The sequence below is a fragment of the Myotis davidii genome, unplaced genomic scaffold (genome assembly GCF_000327345.1).
Source record: "Myotis davidii unplaced genomic scaffold, ASM32734v1 scaffold147, whole genome shotgun sequence".
Taxonomy (NCBI): Eukaryota; Metazoa; Chordata; class Mammalia; order Chiroptera; family Vespertilionidae; genus Myotis; species Myotis davidii.
The window spans coordinates 1091473-1111953 of NW_006383010.1; the positions used below are offsets into that span (position 1 = coordinate 1091473).

At 38.3% G+C, this 20481-nt stretch overlaps 1 protein-coding gene across 1 annotated transcript in view; it reads right to left on the bottom strand.

The window, feature by feature from the left end:
* Positions 1-20481, bottom strand: part of CEP85L (centrosomal protein 85kDa-like) — a 90987-nt gene that overhangs the window by 55873 nt on the left and 14633 nt on the right. The window contains exon 3 of the mRNA XM_015557787.1: positions 3650-4437. Coding sequence (XP_015413273.1) covers positions 3650-4437 — 788 coding nt within the window. The remainder of the gene's footprint in view (positions 1-3649; positions 4438-20481) is intronic.

Sequence of the window (20481 nt, forward strand, 5' to 3'; positions counted from 1 at the left end):
TGATATATTATCATAAAAAATCTAATATAAGCAGTTTTGATTTTTTGGGTTGTTTTTGGTGACTATCCCCATATAAAATAAAATCAAGATTTTCTAGTACAGACACAAGAGGGCAGACCTACATAAAATAATGAATTTCCTTCTACCTAGAAATGACTTATACTTTGATTACTTCTCAGTCTTATGGCAAAGTGGAAAAATGATACATTTTCAAAAAAAATTGTGCTCTTCTAAGTAACAGCACACTTTAAAATGTCTAAAAATTATATTCTAATACTATATAGAAAAGTTGATAGATAAAAAAAATCAAGTATTACTAATTTTATTTATTAAAGCATGTGTACAAAATTCATTTATATGCTTTTTCACTAACTAATGAATGTGTCCAATGGATACTGCTGTGTGTAGAAGTACACATCCTCCATATCCAGCCCCTCCCCCAAAAAAGAAATGCAACAGGAACATGGAAAGACATACATTTTTCCATAGAAAAAAACAAGACTTTGTTTTCTCTTCTTGTAGGGTCAGACAGCTTCTGGGCAGGGAGGGAGGAGAGGGGTAATGTATAATAGAGGAAAGGATCAAAGGCACTGGTGGGCATTTTACATGGAAGCCTATATGCCAACCAACCGAAGGCACAGAAGGCCTCTCTTCATTCACAAAGGAAAATGCCTCCGAGCTCTGCACTACCTGCGCTGCCGCTGATTTGGTTGAAAACGTGGGAATCAAGAAACACTATGCAGGGAAGACTGTGAGGCTGACTCACTAATTATCCTGGACTGAGTCCTCAGAGACCAAACTTCCATGTTACAATATTAATCATCTAGGAAAATAAGAGGGGGAGGAGGCTGTGAGGATTAAATGAGACAAAATACTCCAAGAGCTTCAAAGCTATATAAACCTATCATGGTGTTAGATCATGACTCGCCAGATTCCTTTTCTTGGTTTTAAATTTTTTTTTCACTGTGAGAGTTTTGTAATTGTGCTTAAAAATCATAGACATTCTCATATAAAGAATAAGCTGATCCTTACTGTAGCTCTGCCCTCCATGTAAAAATTAGACTAAACAGAAGTCAATGTTTTAAAGAATCTTTTTAAAAACAACTACGATAAGAGCTTTTAAATAATAAAGATAACACTGGACACTCCAAGGAGAAAGTTATTTAAGAATATTTTTTCTGACCCTAACCAGTTTTGCTCAGTGGATGGAGCATCAGCCTGTGGACTGAAGGGTCCCAGGTTCAATTCTGGTCAAGGGCACATGCCCTCATTGAGCGCTTGATCCAAACTAGGGGGCATACAGGAGGCAGCCAATCAATGATTCTCACTCATCATTGATGTTTCTATCTCTCTCCCTCTCCCTTCCTCTCTGTAATCAATAAAAATATATTTTTTAAAGAACTTTTTTCTGTAATAGTCCAAGAAGGGAATTAGACAAGAAGTGATCATTTAAACATTGCAATTGAAGTGTCTGAGTTTTCTTTACCTAGTTTCATCTTCCTACTCCAAAACTTTAAAGCACTATAGAGATAATAACAAATAGGGTTAATAAAAAAGTAGAACTTTCCAGGGTGCGTGCAAATTTTGCCCCTTAATAGCTTTCTTCCTCTACCACGTGCTCGGAAGATTTAAAAATAAGTTTTGCTCCACAATACACCTTCAAGATGCTGCACTGTTAGGTTGGGGAACACTTTGTTTATGGTAGTGATTCACTCATCTAAGCAGAATGAAAGAAGGAATGAATTAATACTTAACCTTTAAATTCAACCAATATTTTCAGTTACCTTTCTATCGCCCCCACTTCAGGTTGGAGTGGAATACTCAGCCTCTCTGGACAACTACAATTCTGTGCAAAGACCAACTGGAGAAATGACTGCTATAAAAAGCATTTGAGAACTAAAATATAGTATTTTTAAAATGAGGTGATTCTATCTTTCAGTCACTTGAATTGATAAATCACAAATAAATCTGGTTAAATTGCTCTTTTCTGACTTGTAATTCAGATATCACAATGATGCTTCTGTCTAATTATGTGCTTTAAATATACATAATCAAGATTTTAAGAACTAGGGTCCAACCCAATAGTAAAGGCGACACATAGGATGTGTTAAGGGTTCTCCCGTGAATGCAGCACGTTAAGCTATGTATGTTTGGGGTTGTAGTCAGATTTGTGAGGTTCCTAGGTAAGTGATCTTTTTCTTTCATAGAATATATTCTTTTAATCTTTAACATTTTTATTAGTACCAGGAATAAATAATAATTTTTTAAATTGCTCTAGGGAAATTTTGCAGTTTTGATAGAATTACTTTGTTTATATAAAAAGGTGCTCAATATCACTAATCATCATGGAAATGCAAATCAAAACCACAATGAGGTATCACCTCACACCTTCAGGATGGCTATTATAAAAAAGAAAAGAGTTTAAGTGTTAACAAGCATGTAGAGACAGAAAAACCCTGTGCACTGCTGGTGAGCATGTAAATTGGTGCACTCACAATGGAAAACAGTATGGAGGTTCCTCAAAAAATTAAAAATAGAACTACCATATGATCCAGCAATTTCCCTTCTGGGGACTTATCCAAAGGGAGGGGCACGAATCTGAAAAGATATGTACATGCCCATTTTCAATGAAGCATTCTTTTCAATAGCTAAGAGATGGAGGCAACCATCAGAAGATGAATAGCTCAAGAAAATGTGGTACATACGGGGGGGGGCAAAAGTAGGTTACAGCTGTGAGTATGCGAAACATAGTTTATTCTTGTATTATTTATTAATTTTTATATTATTTTTCATACAAACAACTATAAACCTACTTTTGCCCTGCCCTATACACAATATATTTTTCAGCCATAACTAAGAATAAAACCTTGCCATTTGTGACAGCATGGTTGAATCTTAGAGGGCATTATGCTCAATGAAATAAGTCAGACAAAGACAAATACCATATGATCTCACTTATATGTAGAATCTTAAAAAAAAAAAAAAAAGAACTCATGGATACAGAGAATAGATTGGAGGTGGTTCCCAGAGGCGAGGGACTAGAGGCCCATATTATAAGTTTGAAAGCTGCTAAGACTGTAAATCTTATAAGTTCTCATCACAGGAAAACATCATTTGTAACTATATATGCTGACAGATGTAAACTCAACTACACTTACTGTGGTGATCCTTTTGCAATATATAAAATCCTTATGCTGTACACCTGAAACTGATATGTCAATTATATCTCAATTAAAAGAAAGAAAGAAAAACTGAGGCCCAGGGATATTAAATCATCTAGGTTCTGAATTTGACAGAACAGAAACAAAATCCAAGACCTCATATTCCCAAAATTAATGTTCTATGATAACAAGCCAGAGCCTATGTTTCTGTTTCAAGTTTTTCTAGAATTGATGTTTTCTGTGTTTTTATGTCCATTGCACAAATGAGAAGGAAAGTAAAGACCAAGTTTTTCATATTAATCAGCCTTTTGTCTATCAATGCAATCGTTTGGGCATTGACAGCATCTTAGCTTACTTTACTTTCAGGCAAAAGAAAAAGAAAAACAACCTAAGCCCATGGACACACTGCCACTGCTTACTGCACAGGCGCTGTTACTGTACTCACAGCCTCCACTGGAGGGAAGCACATGCTAGATTTTGAGCCTTACCTGCATTGGTGTTTCACTTTCTTGTGGAAACTCTTCAATTTGCTGCTGTTGCCACGGAGCTAAACTGTAAGAGTCTTCCGTACTCCTGCCTTCCAAAGGGTTTGTCCGCAACTGCTCTGTCAGCCACATCTGTGTCCTCACAGAAGGCTGAATGGGAACTCCACCTACTGCCTGCTGACCAAGCATTAAATATTTTGGAGGTTCAAAAGCCTCTGAACTTGTCACATTGGGCTTGCTTTCAGGTAAGGCACTAAATGTCATGTCCAAGGCCTGTCTCCTAAGAGTGGAAGAAGCAGCTCTAAAATCCTCTTTGCTACAGCTCTCAAATTTGTATTTACAGTCCAGAGTTGATGATCGTTTTTTATTTATTTCCTTGTCCTCTAGCTTAAGCATCTCCATGCTATCATGTAAGCAGCTGGGCCCAATCGTCCTTGGTTGTGATGTTAAAGCCTTGCCTCTCCCTGTCTTTTCCAGACCACTCCTCGACTCTTCAGGGTATGCAGCAGCACCCTGACTGCAGTTATCCGGGGCAGTGAGTTTGGATAAAGATGACCATTTCCGGAGGGGCCGGAAGTCCTTCATGTCTAGTGAAGAGTCCTGCTCCCCCTTACTGTGGCTTCCCAATGTGTGCAGGAGGCTTGTAGTCCATTTTGAGCCATCTGATGTCAATGACTCCCTGTGTTTGGAAACAGAAGCGCTGGAGTGAGACGGCATGACATGGGCAGTAGGAAGAGCAACCAATGATCGACTAGACTTAAAAGTTAATGTGCCACTTGAAGTTGAGTGATCTGGAAAGAGAAAAGAATTTCAAATTAGTGTAATTAACAGGAAAAAAGAGGCAAAGTGCTAAAGGCCAAAAAAAACTCTGCACAAGGTTCCCAGCACTTTTTCAGAGGCACTTTATCAAAACAAAGCGAGTAATTATTATTACTATTATTATTCCTTTAAGTTTATCTGAAACAGATCAAGCTTTCAAACATTATTTTCTAAAAATGGATTCATAACAAAATGTATGCCCATTTGCCATCTAATGAGATATGTTATATTCATCCCATTTAATCTAAGCGTTGTGCCTTTAAAAGAAAAATGCATCTCCCCACTGACAGGTCTTGCTCATAATCCAGCACTGACAACTCAGACACAACTCTATCAGAAAATTGTATTTTCCATCATTTTTCCTAAACTGTGGAAATGTGTGCCAAATCTAAGCATTTTAGTGCTTCCCCTGAACTCTAATTCAAATCAGAAATACGGGTAAAGGAATTCTGGCAATATCAGAAAATAATCGGAAAGGGTTCCAACAATGTATCTGCAGATACTGAATAGTTCTTATGGTCCCAGTCTTCCCTAGTGGCATCATCGATGATTGATTTCCCAAATTAGAACTCTTGTTTGGAGTATACTTTGGTTCCTATCTTTCTCTGCACATTCACTTCCAAAATGATTACACAGCTACTGCTGTAGGTGGGCCTTGACATAGCATTATTCTACACACAGGAACAGTTTTAGTAGGCTCTATGTAAGCACAAAGAGTGAATAAGTGCCTCTATACTCAATGAACTTACCATCAAGTGCCAAATAATCATCATACTTGCCAAATTAAAAGCAAAAATTATAACTTTTACCAGAGGATATCTATAAAGGGGATAGGAAGTGATTGATAAAAAGCAACTTTCACAATTTAGTCTATATTTTTCCATAACTGTTTGATTCATACTAGAATATATTTAAATATTACTTCTGAGCTCTTGCATTGTTTTAAAGAAATAAAGTAATGGGGAAGAAATGTTGAAAAATTCATAAGAAAATTCAGATAAAGAATCAAGCAGACTAATTCAAAAATGGAATTCCAGTAGGTCTTTGCATGGAACTTATTAACCTGGAGGTGAAGAGGGAAAATATTATGATGGAGAAATATAAGCAGAAATATTATAGTGGACATTTATCATATTCAAGCTTCTCTCATCAGCTCTGCAGAATCTTTTGAATTCAAGAAAATTTATACCTTGTAAGCCTAACCTCCTGAAATAAATTTTAGACCTCAAATTACCAACATATACCCTGCAAACTATGATGCAGACCTTTGGAAGCATGCGCACAAGATTTCAGTTTGGAGGGAGTCACATGAGAAAAAGGGCTGACTCTGTGGAGCTACCGTTTTGGACTGGCACAGGCAAGGGCGGAGGCACAGCCTTACACAGTGGCGGCAGCAGAGGTGGCAAGCCAAGTGCCAGCCCAGAGGTGGCAGCAGGTGGGCAGCAGTGGTGGTTTCCTTCAGCACTTGGTGGCACAGGAGAGGGACAGTTCTCAGAGGTGATTTGGGACATATTACCTGCAGGCTTAACCTTAACCCTGGTTCTCCAGCTCTCCCCCCAAATTCTGTGAGGTAACAAATACCATTACATAAACTCCTCATCTGCTGCTCCATCAGACAGTCAGCTTCTTCTGCTGATTAGAAATACGAATTGATCCAAGTAGGAAGCCAGAGAATGTGGTTCAAAAAGAAGGAAAACAAATGATCCCATTTATCTGCAGTATGGAGTAAGTGTCAAGAAAAGTTGCTCTAGACCAGGGGTGGGCAAACTTTTTGGCTCGAGGGCCACAATGGGTTCTTAAACTGGACCGGAGGGCCGAAACAAAAGCATGGATGGAGTGTTTGTGTGAACTAATATAAATTCAAAGTAAACATCATTACATAAAAGGGTACGGTCTTTTTTTTTTTTTTTAGTTTTATTCATTTCAAACGGGCCGAATCCGGCCGGCGGGCCGTAGTTTGCCCACGACTGCTCTAGACAATTCTTGAAAGGTAAAGGTGGAGCAGAGTTGTACAGGTCTTCAAAGGCTCTCAAAGGAAAGAGCCAGGCCTTCACTCAGCAAGAAATGTGATAGCACTGCAAGTTTCCAAACAAAGGAATGAGCGACTGGTAGCTGGGCTGAGGATGGACTAAAGCTAAATGATTGGCAAGAGGGAGAGTAACAGGCTATATGAAATCAGTAGAAGAAAATGAAGGGGAATATGCTACTGAAGGTCAGTTCTAAATAGAAATAGGGCAAAAATATTCCCAGAGTATTAGGATATTATAGAACTAGAGGCCCGGTGCATGAATTAGTGCACAGGTAGGGTTCGGCCGGCCTGGCCCACCCCAATCTGGGCTGATCAGGTCGGGCTGGCCGGGGGAAGGGGATGCAGGAGGTTGGCCGGCTGGCCCCACCCCCTGATCAAACCCCCAGTCGAGGGGAAAATTTGCATATTGGCCTTTTATTATATAGGATTACATCTATTTATCATATCTATATGTTTACTAGAAGCCTGGTACACAAAAATTTGTGCACTGGGGGGCGGGGGGGTCTCTCAGCCCGGCGTATGCCCTCTCGCAGTCTGGGACCCCTCTGGGGATGACCACCTGCTGGCTTAGGCCTGCTCCCCAGGGGATTGAGCCTAAGCTGGCAGTCAGACATCCCTCTGGCAGCCCAGTAGCTCTCTGGGGATGTCCACTTGCCAGCGGGGAGCAGACCTAAGCTGCAATCGGACATCCTTAGCGCTGCTGAGGCGGGAGAGGTTCCCACCCCCACCGCTGTACTGGCAGCCATCAGCCTGGCTTGTGGCTGAGCAGAGCTCCCCCATGTGGGAGCGCCCTGACCACCAGAGGGCAGCTCCTGCATTGAGCGCCTGCCCCCTGGTGGTCAGTGTGTGTCATAGTGACCAGTCATTCCCAGTCTTTCTGCTGTTAGGGTCAGTTTGCATATTACCCTTTTACTATATAGGACAGAGGCCTGGTGCATGGGTGGGGGCTGGCTGGTTTGTCCTGAAGGGTGTCCCGGATCAGGGTGGGGGGTCCCGCTTGGATGCCTGGCCAGCCTGGGTGAGGGGCTGATGGCTGTTTGCAGCTGGTCACACCCCCTTCAGGGTGGGGGTCCCCACTGGGGTGCCTGGCCAGTCTGGGTGAGGGGCTGAGGACCATTTGCAGGCAGGCCTGCGACTGAAGCTCCCAGCCTCTCCTTTTTTTCTTTTTGTTTCTTTTATTCTGGGATTTATTTACCTCCTATAATTGAAACTCTGTTGCCTTCACTGGTGCTCCCAGCTCTGAGGCCGCGGCTGGCTGAAAGCAAGTACCTGGGGTTTGTTTAGCTTCTATGACTGAAACATTGTTGCTTCCGGAGCTCAGAGCTGGGCCGTGACAGGTGGGGAACCTTGGCTTCCTCCATCACTGGAGCAAGCAAACCTCCTGCTTGCTTCAGCTGCATGGCTGCCGGCCGCCATCTTTGTTGGCAGTTAATTTGCATATCTCGCTGATTAGCTGATGGGAAGCGTAGCGGAGTACCGGTTAATTACCCTTTTTGTCTATTATTAGATTAGATGTTATATTCCTAAATATTTATATTAAAATCATGTAGCCTCTTAAGTAAAGATATAGTGGAATGTTTTGAAATAAGTGTTTTTTCATTGAAATCCTGGCTCTACCACTTAGTAGACATGTGTGCTCCAACCAGTTACTTAACCTCCTTGCATAACAGTCACCTCATCAGTGAGGACTCAATAAAAGAGTACACATGAAAGACTCCGAAAAAGAACTGGCACAAAGCAAGACGTATGACAACTTTGAAAAGCTAGAAGTAGATGTTATTTTCAATGTAACAGACCAAAGGCTAAATGTCTAGACTAGACAAAGAACTAAACGAACAAATAAAAACAACCACAACCAAATTTTAAAATAGGCAAAAGAAATCAGTATGCAAATCACCAAACAAGAAATGTTCCTTCAATGATGAGAACATAAATTGTTACAGCTTTTGGAAAAAGAAGGGCAATCTATATATACATGCAAACATATAAGTGAATATATATAAACACAATTTTACTTATTCATGAGCAGAGAAACAGCCTGAAAGCATACACCCAAAACTTAGCAAAGGTAACCCCTGCACAGTAACAGGTCAGTGCTTTCCAACTGTACTTTATACAAAGTCTCGCTATAATTTCTTTTCAAGAGCATTACCATTTAGTCAAACTTCTGCAAAGATGTTCTGTTTTGTGACCTCAAAGAGTTTGAAATATCTCAAAGAACACTGTTCTGAAGTATGAATAATACATCAGGTGACTGACTGGCTCACTTTCCATGTCACAGCTGAAACCTCTGAGAGCAGAGATCACCAGTCTTTGCAGCTACTTATATCTGATAATGTGCTACTTTCTTGTCTCTCTTTGGTGGCTCACTATTTCCCTCCTGCAGGGAAAATCAACAATTGGTAATAAAAAAAAAAAACACAACACAATTCCACATCAGGCTAATATTTACTTCTACAAATCTGAAAATAATTAAAACTTTTTAAAATTTTTATTTATTAAATTTATTGGGGTGATGACATTGGTTAACAGGAACATATAGGTTTCAGGTGTGGGTTTCTAGTTACAAGATTTGTATATTTCACCGTGTGTCCACCACCCAGAATCAAGTCTTCTGTCACCATATATTAGGACCCTCTTCTGCCCCCACCCTAACAATTCAAACTTGAGCATACAAACCAAGTTACCTGGCATGTAGAGCCTACTCCAAGAGATGGTGATTCAGCTAAAGTAGAGAGGGGGCCCAGGAAGTAACACTTTTAATAAGGGACTCTGCTGCTCTAGTCACTACAACATTACTGCACCTGGGTCTAATTCCAGTTCTGAGCTTCAAGTGTAATATCCTAAGTTCAACCATCACCAACATCTGAGTTCTAGTGTAAAATCTGATTTCCTGTGACATTCAGAATTCATTACTGTCAAAACTAAGGATTAAAGCTTAGGCCGTTCACATACATATGCACATGAATACACATGTACACACACAACATGAATTAATAAACAAGGAATTAAAAATTTGGCAGGATGAATAGCTGAAAAAGGACCATAATATCTTAGACAGAGATGAGTCCAGAAAATACTAATTTTAACAATTTTGACACTTTAAAAATGTTATCTTGGCCCAAAAAACACCGTCAATTGGAAGTAGATGCAATGCAATTCCTAATATGCTTTTATTATACAATCTAATTGTAGCCACAAATCCCAAATGCAAATTATTACAATAACATCTAGCCCACATGTAAATTACAACAATGAAATCTGAAACCAGCAGAGGGCAGTTCTTTTAAAAGCCAGAGGCAAGGTTTATAACAGTCACAGAGCACAGAAGAGCTAATGGTTTCAGACAGATTTCAGTTTGTGAGGGAAACTTCTAAGAGGACACTGCTGTAATCTGATGATGCAAGTTCATTACATTTAAGATAACATATTCTAAATTCTGAAGAAAATCCCAGCCTCCTGCTTTACTCGCATGTTATTCACACCTGGCAATGGATAAATACATTGATCACATCATCTCTCTTTTTAGGGAGTGTCTATCTCTCTGCTCTATCCTCCTTAGAGTAAAAAGGAATAAGACCACACCCGCCAGACCTATAGTTTAACAATAAATCATGAGTCTTTACAGTCAAAAGAAAAAGTAATCAGGAAACTATACAAACCTGTATCCCAAATATTCTGATTTTAAATGTAACAGCTTAATGTATTTATCAGTCAATAGTAAATACTATATTTCATATTTTTAAACAAAAATGTTAACTCTAACCCAAAGTCAGTAATTCAATTTTATACAACACCATGATACTTTTTTCCTCCCCTACTATTGTCACAATCATATGAAGGAAAAACAATTTTTTAATGCTACATGTAACCTCATTCTTCTTTAAAAACAAAGAAAAAAAAACCCAAATGAACATTTCTAAGCATTCACTATATTTTTCGGTATATATTTTAACATATTCTAAACTACACTCTGGTAGGAAAAGGGCTATCTACAGAATCTTAACAATAATCAACCAAAGACTCTCTGAGGAATGTATTATGTGCAAGGTACTGTGCTAGGCAGAAAAAATGATGCAAACATATTCACAATAACAATATGAATATAGTTCTACCCCTAAGGGTTTACAATTTCGCTGTTACACATGCAGCTGCAGAGCAGGACTAGTTTATCATAAGGAAACTACAAAACACCAGACAAGAAGTGAGCCAGAGAAAAGGCAGGCTATTCATAAAAGAACTCTCAGAATGACAGCCAAATGCTCAACTGCAATAATGGAATCCAGAGCACAGTGAAATAATACCTTCAAAGGGTTAGAGTGAATAACTGGCACCCAAGAATTGTTTGGAAATGTGTGCTATCTTTCAAGATTGAGGGCAAAATATATTTTCAGCTAAGCAAAAATGGAGCTTATCACCAAGAGACTCACTAAAAGAACTACTAAAATCTCCTCAGTTTCTTTCAAGAAGAAGAAGCCCTGAATTATAAAAAGGAATGAATTTTTTAAGTAAAATTACAATTAAATTTAAAAAACTAAGGACAATGATTGCATAAGTCAATAAAAACAATACCAAATTTGTAGGTTTAAAAAAAACAAAACAAAATATTTGACAATTGCGATATACAACTCAAAACAAGGGTGGATCAGCATTCCAGGGTTTAAAAGTCTTTGTGAGAGAAGGAAAGAGATTCTAACCACCATTATAGATAGCCAAATTAGGGGTGCATATTATAACCTCTACAGTAACAACTAAAAAAATAGGTAGAGCTAGTATAGTTGTACTACCACCAGAAAAAATAATAAAGTTGGATTCCTACTTTTTTTAAAAATATATTTTATTGATTTTTTACAGAGAGGAAGGGGGAGAGATAGAGAGTTAGAAACATCGATGAGAGAGAAACATCAATTAGCTGCCTCCTGCACATCTCCTACTGGGGATGTGCCCGCAACCCAGGTACATGCCCATGACCGGAATATCCACTGAGCCAAACCGGTTTCGGCGGATTCTGACTTTTTCCCATCCACATGTATTAACTCAAAATGAATCACAGCCTAAATATAAACTTTTCAGAAGGAACCATAGATGCAAATCTTCATGTCAGGCAGTGGTTTCTTTGCTACAGCACCAAAATCCCAAGTAACAAGAGAAAAAAAATTAGACATCATCAAAATGTTTTAAATTTTTGCTGCAAATGAGACCAGCAAGAAAGTAAAAAAACAACTCACAGAATGGAAGAAATGTTTGTAAATCATGTATCTAATAGGGACTTGTAGCTAAATTATATAAATAACTTCTACAACTCAATAATAAAAATACAATGACCCAATGTAAAAATGGGTGCAGAATCTGAATAGGCATTTATCCAAAGACACACAAATGGCCTTATTAAAGCATAAGAAAAGATGCCCTGTATCATTTGGTCATCAGGGAAATGCAAATTAAAACCACAATGAGGCACCACAACACACCCACTAGGAAGGCTATCATCAAAATGAAAGGTAATGTGTTGGTAAGGACATGGAGAAACTGAACTGTTCATACAATGCTGGAGGATATGTAAAATGGTGTCCCTGCTTAGGAAATAGGTTGGCAGCTCCTCAAAATGGTTAAACATGGAGTTAGTACCATATGACCCAGCAATTCCACTCCTGGGTATAAACCCAAGAGAAATAAAACCATATTCAGAGGGGCTTTATTCCTAAGAGCCAAAAGTCAAAACAATCCAAATGTCCACCAACTGATGAACAGATAAACAACAGAATATAGTATATGGCCAAAAAAAAAAAAGATGTAAAGCACTAATACATACGACAATATTAATGAATCTTGAAAACATAGTAAGTGCAAATCAGTCACTAAGGAAATTAGATGATCCCATTCATGTGAAACTAGAGGCCAGATGCACGAAATCTGTGCAAGAGTAGGAATTCCTTCCCCTGGCTGCTGGCACCAGCTTCCCTCTGGCACCTGGGATCTGGGCTTTCCTCCAGCCACCGGCAGGCAACAGGGATCTAGGCTCCCTCTGGCGCCGAGAGGCACCAGGACCCAGGCTTTCCTCGCACCCTGGCTTCGTCCGGAGGGTCATCTGGAAGGATGTCCGGTCTAATTAGCATATCATGCTTTTATTATTATAGAGGTCCGGTGCAGGAAATTCATGCACAAGTAGGGTCCCTAGGCCTGGCCGGCGATCAGAGCCAATCTGTGGGGTGACTGATGGGGCGATCGGAGGGGCCCTCCAGCTGGCACCTGCCTTGGAGGTGCCGCCCATTTACTGGCCCTGCCCCCCGCCACCGCTGCCAGTCACCTCCCTCTGCAGGGTGACCAGCGGGCAATCGGGGAGCCCCTGCTGGCACCCGCCTTGGCTGGCCTGGGGCCTGCAGCTGGGGGCAGCTCCTGCACTGGAGCGTCTGTACCCTGGTGGTCAGTGCGCGTCATAGCAACTGGTCATCCGCCATTCAGTCGATTTGCAAATTAGGCTTTTATTATATAGGATGACCAGAACAAAGAAATATATAGAGACAAAAAAGTAGTGGTTACTTAAGGCTAGAAGGAAAAATAGGGAGTGACAACTAATGGATTTCTTTTAGAAAGGCTAAAAATGTTCTAAAACAGGATTGTTGTAATAGTTTCACAATTCTGAGAACATATTAAAAAGCATTAAGTTGTATACTTTGAATGAGTGAACTGTGTGATATGTGAATTATATCTCAATAAAGCTGTATTTTTAAAAGATAGGTAGAGTTTATAATTTCTACTAGACTAGAAAATTGACATGAAGAAAAGAGTCAATCAAAAGAAGGCAAGAAAAATGAAAAAAAAAGAGAAAAGCAGAAAAAGCATACAACATGATTTTTTTAAAAGATAATCATTACAGTAAGTGAAAATTCACTGAAAAAAACAAAATTGTCCGAATAATTTTTTTAATCCAGCTAAATGTTTACAAAAGATACATGTAAAATATTAGGTCCTATTTTGGCGTTATTGTATCTGCAGAGTCTGAGAATGATTGGAAAAAATAAATCATACAAAAATAATGGTTAAGAACATTAGGAAAACTATATGCCAGGTATTAATATTATAAAAAGTGTGCTTTCTTGAACTGCTTGCTTTTATTCTTTATATTTAAAGATAGAAACTTCTGTTTCCCAACAGCCAAATGTATGTCCTATTAGCCTTTGTACATGATTAGTAACAGTATGCAATTCTGTGCAAATCTTAGTTCTCATCGTGTTACTGCCTAATTATTATTATGTTTTCTTGTCTATTTTATATTTTTTCAATTGCATTTTGTTAAGCCACTTCAAATTCTATTAAAATAAAAAAATGAGCAAAAAGTTAAAAGTACTTGTTAAAAATAATTACAGAAGTCTACCATTCACAAATTAGACAGGGTATTTCTAATCTACACCAAGACTATTGGCAATTTATTTAAAGCAAAATTTGAGAGATACAGCTTAAAGAGGTCAACAATTCAAAGCTAAACTCATTTGAAAAGCTGGTCAGTAAAAAACGATCACTTTTTAGTTACACAAAAACTTAAAATATTTTTTTCTTCAATAACTTAAAATTTCATAAAGTTGTACCCATTTTCTAGATATCTCCCACTAATTTCAATTTAAGATTAAGTATCATCAGGCATTTTACCTGCAGAGAGCCATAAGTATTTTCTCTCTTCTATAGCAATTTTTACAAATGAAATTATAACTCTATCTCTTAAATTATGGAGTATGATTTTTGAAAATGCAAATTTTCTCAGAAACAAAATTATTACTTAATTACTGAACAGACAAGAAATTATTTGGTCTTCTATTTGCAAGTCTGAAGGGAAGTAGAGTCACTATCTCTTCCCTAAACCCATGGCTCATCACAGGTCTCTAAATTCAGCTCAGCTGGTCAGGTACAGCATCCATATTCTATCAGCCAAGAAACAAAATGATAGATAAAAAATGAGTGAATGAATAAATAAATGGATAGATGGATAACACTGTAGGTAAAAATGACGCCCATAAACTGACAAAATATACCTCCAACAAACAATTTTAATTTCTACGAACTTAAGAGAGCTGTAATGCTCATTTCATTTTAAGCAATAATGTAGACTACCAAAAAAATTAAGTAGAAATAGAGGGCAGTGAAAAGGGTTATCTGGTTTGAAATAAAATGTAAATCATAGTTATTTTGAATACAACCTTGAAATTATTTGATTTCACAAGCAAAAAAAGTATTCTGTGCATAACCTTTGACCTATTCCATATGCAAATGAAGAACTAAAGTCCATAAAGGTTAAATTACTTGACAAAGTACAAATCTCAAAATAGAATCCTGGTCTCCTGTTTCTCAATCTAATATTACCAAATGCTCCTGCACTACACCCCTAGGAGCTCCTCCCCTCCTGGGTCTCCCTTCTGAGGACCTATCTAACCTAGCAGGGCTAAGGGCAGAGCTTTGGATTGACTTGAAGAATCTTAGCTCCACTACTTGAACAGCAGTATATTCCCAGATAGGTTATCGTCATGCTGAATCTTAATTTTTCATCAGTAAGTAAAATGAAAGTAATTATATTTTACTGCAGAAGGATTTCTATAAAGAAAAATAGTTTATATCATGTGTAAAATAAAAAACATAATATTGTAAAAATTTATGGTATTTTTGTTAAGTGAAAGCCAAATAACCAATTAATCCACTGTAATATCCGGAAGTCATGTTATTGAAGTATCCATCATCAAAGTCCTAGAAGTTTCAAAACTATAAACTTTCAAAAACATAATTTTACTCACCAATGAACTGACCACTAATAAAATAAAACAAGGATAACAGGTTAGAAAATGGTCTAAGTATCATTTACTTTACCAATAATACAGTATACAATTGTACCTAACATCTAACTGCAACAATCATGTAAACTTCTTATCATAATGCCTTTTACCTGTAAGTGCTCAATAAATGTTACTATTATTATAATTAAAAGGTTAAGAGGACATGAGGGTAAGCAGAGAATAACTGAAATAAGATTTGTGCTATAATGTGTAATTGTATAAATTTGATGTTGTGTACATTTGGGTTACCATTTTATCTTATTTCTAGTATTTTATGTTTGAAATTTTCTGTTAAAAAGGGGGGGAAAGACAGAAAAACAAAGAATAAGGACAAGAGAATATTTTACATTAAGATGAGGTGTTTTAAAGAAACTATTTGGCAAAATAAACTAATAAAACCTAATCACTGTAATATACAAGCAAAGAAGAGAGAGCGCCCTGGGGAACTTGTATGAAGTCTCCCAGAATCAGTGGTTGCCTGGAACTTAGGGGAAGGTGGTGTTGGTGGATGATGGCTAAGAGAAGTAGGGTTTCCATTTTGGGGTAATGAAAACGTCTGAAAACTGACACCAACGACAACTGCGTGAATATACTAAAAGCCACTGAACTGTGCACTTTAAATGGGTGAATTTTATGGTATGTGAATTCCATCTGAATAAAGCAATTCAAAAAAAAAAGAATGTATGGTTTTTGTCTCAATATCTCCTGAGTCATCTCATTTTCTCCTTTCCCACTGCTTCTTGTTTATAAAGAAGTCATCATGGGCTCCTACTTGCAACAGGTGGTCTCCTGGCATCACCCAGTTTTACTCTCCTCTGACCCATGCTTAGAATGTCCTTTCACCTGCCAGCCTTTGGCCAGGCTGTTCTCTCAGCCTAGACTACTCTCCTCCCCGCCCCCTTTGCCCTGCCAGTCCTAACTTACTTTTTGGGGCCTCGGCTGAAATAACACTTCTGCCAAGGGTCCTTCCCCTCATCTACTGGGCTTAGGTATGTCACCTACCCTGGCACTTCACCTGTTACACTCTTCAACATATTTGATGATTTCCTGTCTTCTCCACTTTATATATCCAATGAACAAGGAAAACGTCTGTTTAATTTTAACGCCTAGTATAGTATCTGACACCTAACACACACTCAATAAATACTGGGTACGTGAATAAATAAATGACTGAACAAGTCCTTATCTTAAAAGACCTTAGTTTCTTCATAAGATAAAAACAATGCACTAAATGGTAACTTTTCTTCCTTTATGATCTATATTCACAGGATGACCTCAAAATTTGTATTATTCAATGGCCCTATTATTTCTTAGTAGGAACAACTAATGAAGATATGATTAAATTGAAGTCCATTTTTATCAGTCCCTCCTATTTGAAATAAATGAGGTTAATTAGATAAGAAAATTATCTCCAATACAAATTAGCAGTTGGAAATTAACAAAAAAATATTTAACTCTATCTGTACCTTTTTTAAGTAACATGTATAAATATGCTTGAAAATTAGCCCAAACAGACAGTTAGGAGCTACATTTAAGAACGCAGATGTTATGAGATAAAGAACTGCCTGCGAGCCTGCCTCTCTGGCGCCATGTGATACAGGAGAGAGAGGCTGTCTGGTAGAAGGCTTCAGACTAGCCTAAGGCAAAATTAAGTTCTTTTTTGGTCTCAGGGTCCTATACTCCACTCCTGGTTTCCTCCGATTCTCCCTTAATAACTCAACTCTGACACTACATCTATAGGTTATGCCCTACACAACATATGCTGCATACGTACTTCAAAAACAACTCCCTCTCAAACGCATGTCTGTGGCAACAACAGCTATTTACATGGCCTTCAGGTCTTGGCAAAGAAAAACCTAAGAGAAACTGGTGATCTGCTGATGTGGCTTATGTTACAATTTGGTAGGCTTGCAGATGCATCTAGCCTCATGTCACAGATCTATTTCCTACCGACCTGGAACTTGACACCTCATGAACAAATTACCACAGCTAAAAAAGTGATGCTGCTAATGTTAAATTAGTGTTTCAACTTCTTGTTAAATGTAAAAATCTCACACCCTTATTTAGCAGTATTTTAAATCTCCAAATACCACAGCTAAAAGCAAATCACCCAATGGCAATTTCAGAATACTGTTCTGTTCTAAATCCCATCCTGCTGAGATTCCGATGTAATCCTCTCCTCCATTTTGCTCTTTCCAATTCTGCAGTTCTTGAAACACAGTAATAACTGAGTATTTATTAAGTGAAAAAATGAACTTCTAAAAGCTGTAGGTTAGAGAAGAAAGGAAAAGTATCTCTATTTATATAATAGTCACTTATAAAATTGTATATCTGTAATTCATAGTGCATTTATATTTTGTGTTCAGTTACTTTATACTCATGTATGAATTTTAAGTTTTTAAAAAATTAAAATACAACATTAAAATAAAAAAGAATGCAAGTTACTTTTCAGATGAGTCACAGGATGCTTAGAGGATTTATCAGTGTCCAAAGAGCATCACTTGGAATATCAGCCAACAGAACTAAAGAGCAGAAAGGGTTTTGGGGAGGGGGCAGTGAGGGTCTAACGAGACAGTAACATTCTGTTTGAGGATGACTTGCTTCACAGATGCACTCTTTACTTAAAGCAATGCACCACAGAATTTAAATAAAAACTATTCCATGTACTTTGATCTATACCTCCAAACTTAAATGTACATTTTTATTTTTTAACATATATTTTTATTAATGTATTTTTTCAGAGAGGGAGCAGGGAAGAGAGACAGAAACATCAATGATGAGAGAATATCATTGACTGGCTGCCTCCTGCACGCCCCACACTGCAGATCAAGCCCATAACCTCAGGCATGTTCCCTGACCGAAAATCAAACCATCACCTCCTGGTTCATAGGTCAATACTCAACCACTGAGCCATGCCAGCTGGGCTTAAGTTGTATGTTTTAGATCATGGGTGGGGAACGTCCAGCCTGCAGGCCGTTGTATAAGGCCCATGAAATCATTTGGTCTTGCCCTGCCAAAGCAACCACAGGCAGAACTTTGAAATTCAATAAATCCAGGAACATTTTTCGTAGCAACATAAATTTATATTACGTGAATTACATTAAGCGAATGATGTTATAAATATCCAAATGACCCTTGGCAGAAAAAAGGCTCCCCACCCCTGTTTTAGTCAACTGATATTAGATACAAGACCATAATAAAGTTAAGATTCTATGTAGTTGCTAGCAAAGTTATGACAGTAGTTAAACAAGACTTTGTTAATGGTCATAAAGAATTATTGTTAGAAGATGGAAAAGATACCCTTCCCTATATTTCCCACTAAGAACAACTAAAAGCCCTGGACATTATAATATAAAACAAATACAGACTTTAAAAGTTGGAAAGAAGGCAGCAAATTGGCTAAGAACCTCAGGACCCACGGAACAAGACGGTGGTAAATTCCCTGGGTTTTCTTCTTGCCCCATAACTTCCAGAACTGAAGCTGAAAAAATCAGCAACACTGAGGAACCAAAAGGCACCGGCCAGAAAAGTCCCAACAAAACCTGCTCTCCCTAGTCAATGTGCTGGGAGCCGGTCCAACCTTGCTGTTTCAAGGGACCTGGCATATATGGCATACTGTTCTTAATATATTTGCTCACCTTCTTGGCACTATGTGTTTTAACCAAGGTCACCTCTCCGAGAAAGGTTGTTTCCCCAGGTAGGGATTTTCCCCTGAAGTTAGGGAGGGAATAAAACCTCTTAACTGCCAGGCGGGTAATTAATCACTTTAACTACGAACAATCATGCTTAAGTACATAATCTTTACTCTCTGGAATGGAGATAAGAAACACCCTAACCTTTGGAATACAGATGGATAGGATTAGAATCAACTGGTATAAATACAGATGCAACAAGACAACAGGAGACAGAACTTAGGGACAGAACTTAGAACACAAATTTTAGAAGACAGAACTTAGAAGACAGAACCTACAAACATGGACACAGAACTTGGCTGGAGATTGTGGCTAGAGATCCTGGCAAGGCTGCTGATCAACTGAACGCTGTCTCCATGTCATTCCTTCTTCGCCGACTCCGTCCATACCTTTGGGGAACCCTGGACCCGCTGGGGTTGGACCCCGGCATCAATGGACCAAAGAAGCAGCCTAACAAGACTGAAAATTTTCAGACAGTAGCTACTCTTCTCCAGACAACAGCCAAAAGAAAAACTGTAGCCCTTCCTCCACCCATGCCAACAAAAGCCAAGTAGGGAGCCTGGACTTCGAACCTTACCAATCTGTAACAAAGAAGGTCAAGTAGGGAAACAAAACGTCCATCTCTCTTAGGTATAAAGTCCCCCACCCTCACCATGCACACACTCAGGTTATGTCAGAGGAGGCCTAATCATCTGGATATGCACCATCATCCAGCAAGAACGAGGTGACTTTGCCTAGCAATGCTCCGTATGGGCATAATTCATCATTGCTGGGAGAGTAAAACACTGTCCACGCAACTTCACTGGGAGAGACCAAACTGTTGTCTCCTGGACCCGGCCCTTTACCTTCTATTTTTATTGCTGACTGATATCTGTATCTTTTTGCTGTAACAAATCATAACCATTAGTACAACAGCTTTTCTGAGTTCTGTGATTCCTTCTAGCAAATCACTAAGACTAAGCGTGGTCTTGGGGACACGTAAACACACACACTTAACTTCATCAAATTTAAAACTTTTGCTCTGCAAAAGACACTGTTAGAGAATGAAAGACAAGCTACAGAGTGGGAGAAAATATTTGCTAACCACATAGCCAACAAAAGATTAGTATTTAAAATATAGGGTGTCCCAGGAAAACATACATTTTGGGGACACCCTGTATATAAATAAGTATAAAGGCAGTGTTTGTTAAAATACATTTCATTTTCAAACCTGAGCTATCAGCTGTTAAAGTATGTATACCGTATTTTTTGGGGGGGGGACACCTTGTATAAATTGTTTAAATAAGTTACTGCTTCATTACTAAAATGTAGAGTTAAATAAGTTTCATCATAGCAAGGGCTCTTTACATTCCTTTAAGTATCCAAAAAATGTTTTAAGTATTTGTTGTTAATTCATTTGATTATCTCTTAGGCATTCCTTTTAGAGTACACTTGTTTAGGAGGAAAAGCCTATTAAAAAATAATTGCCACTGGCCA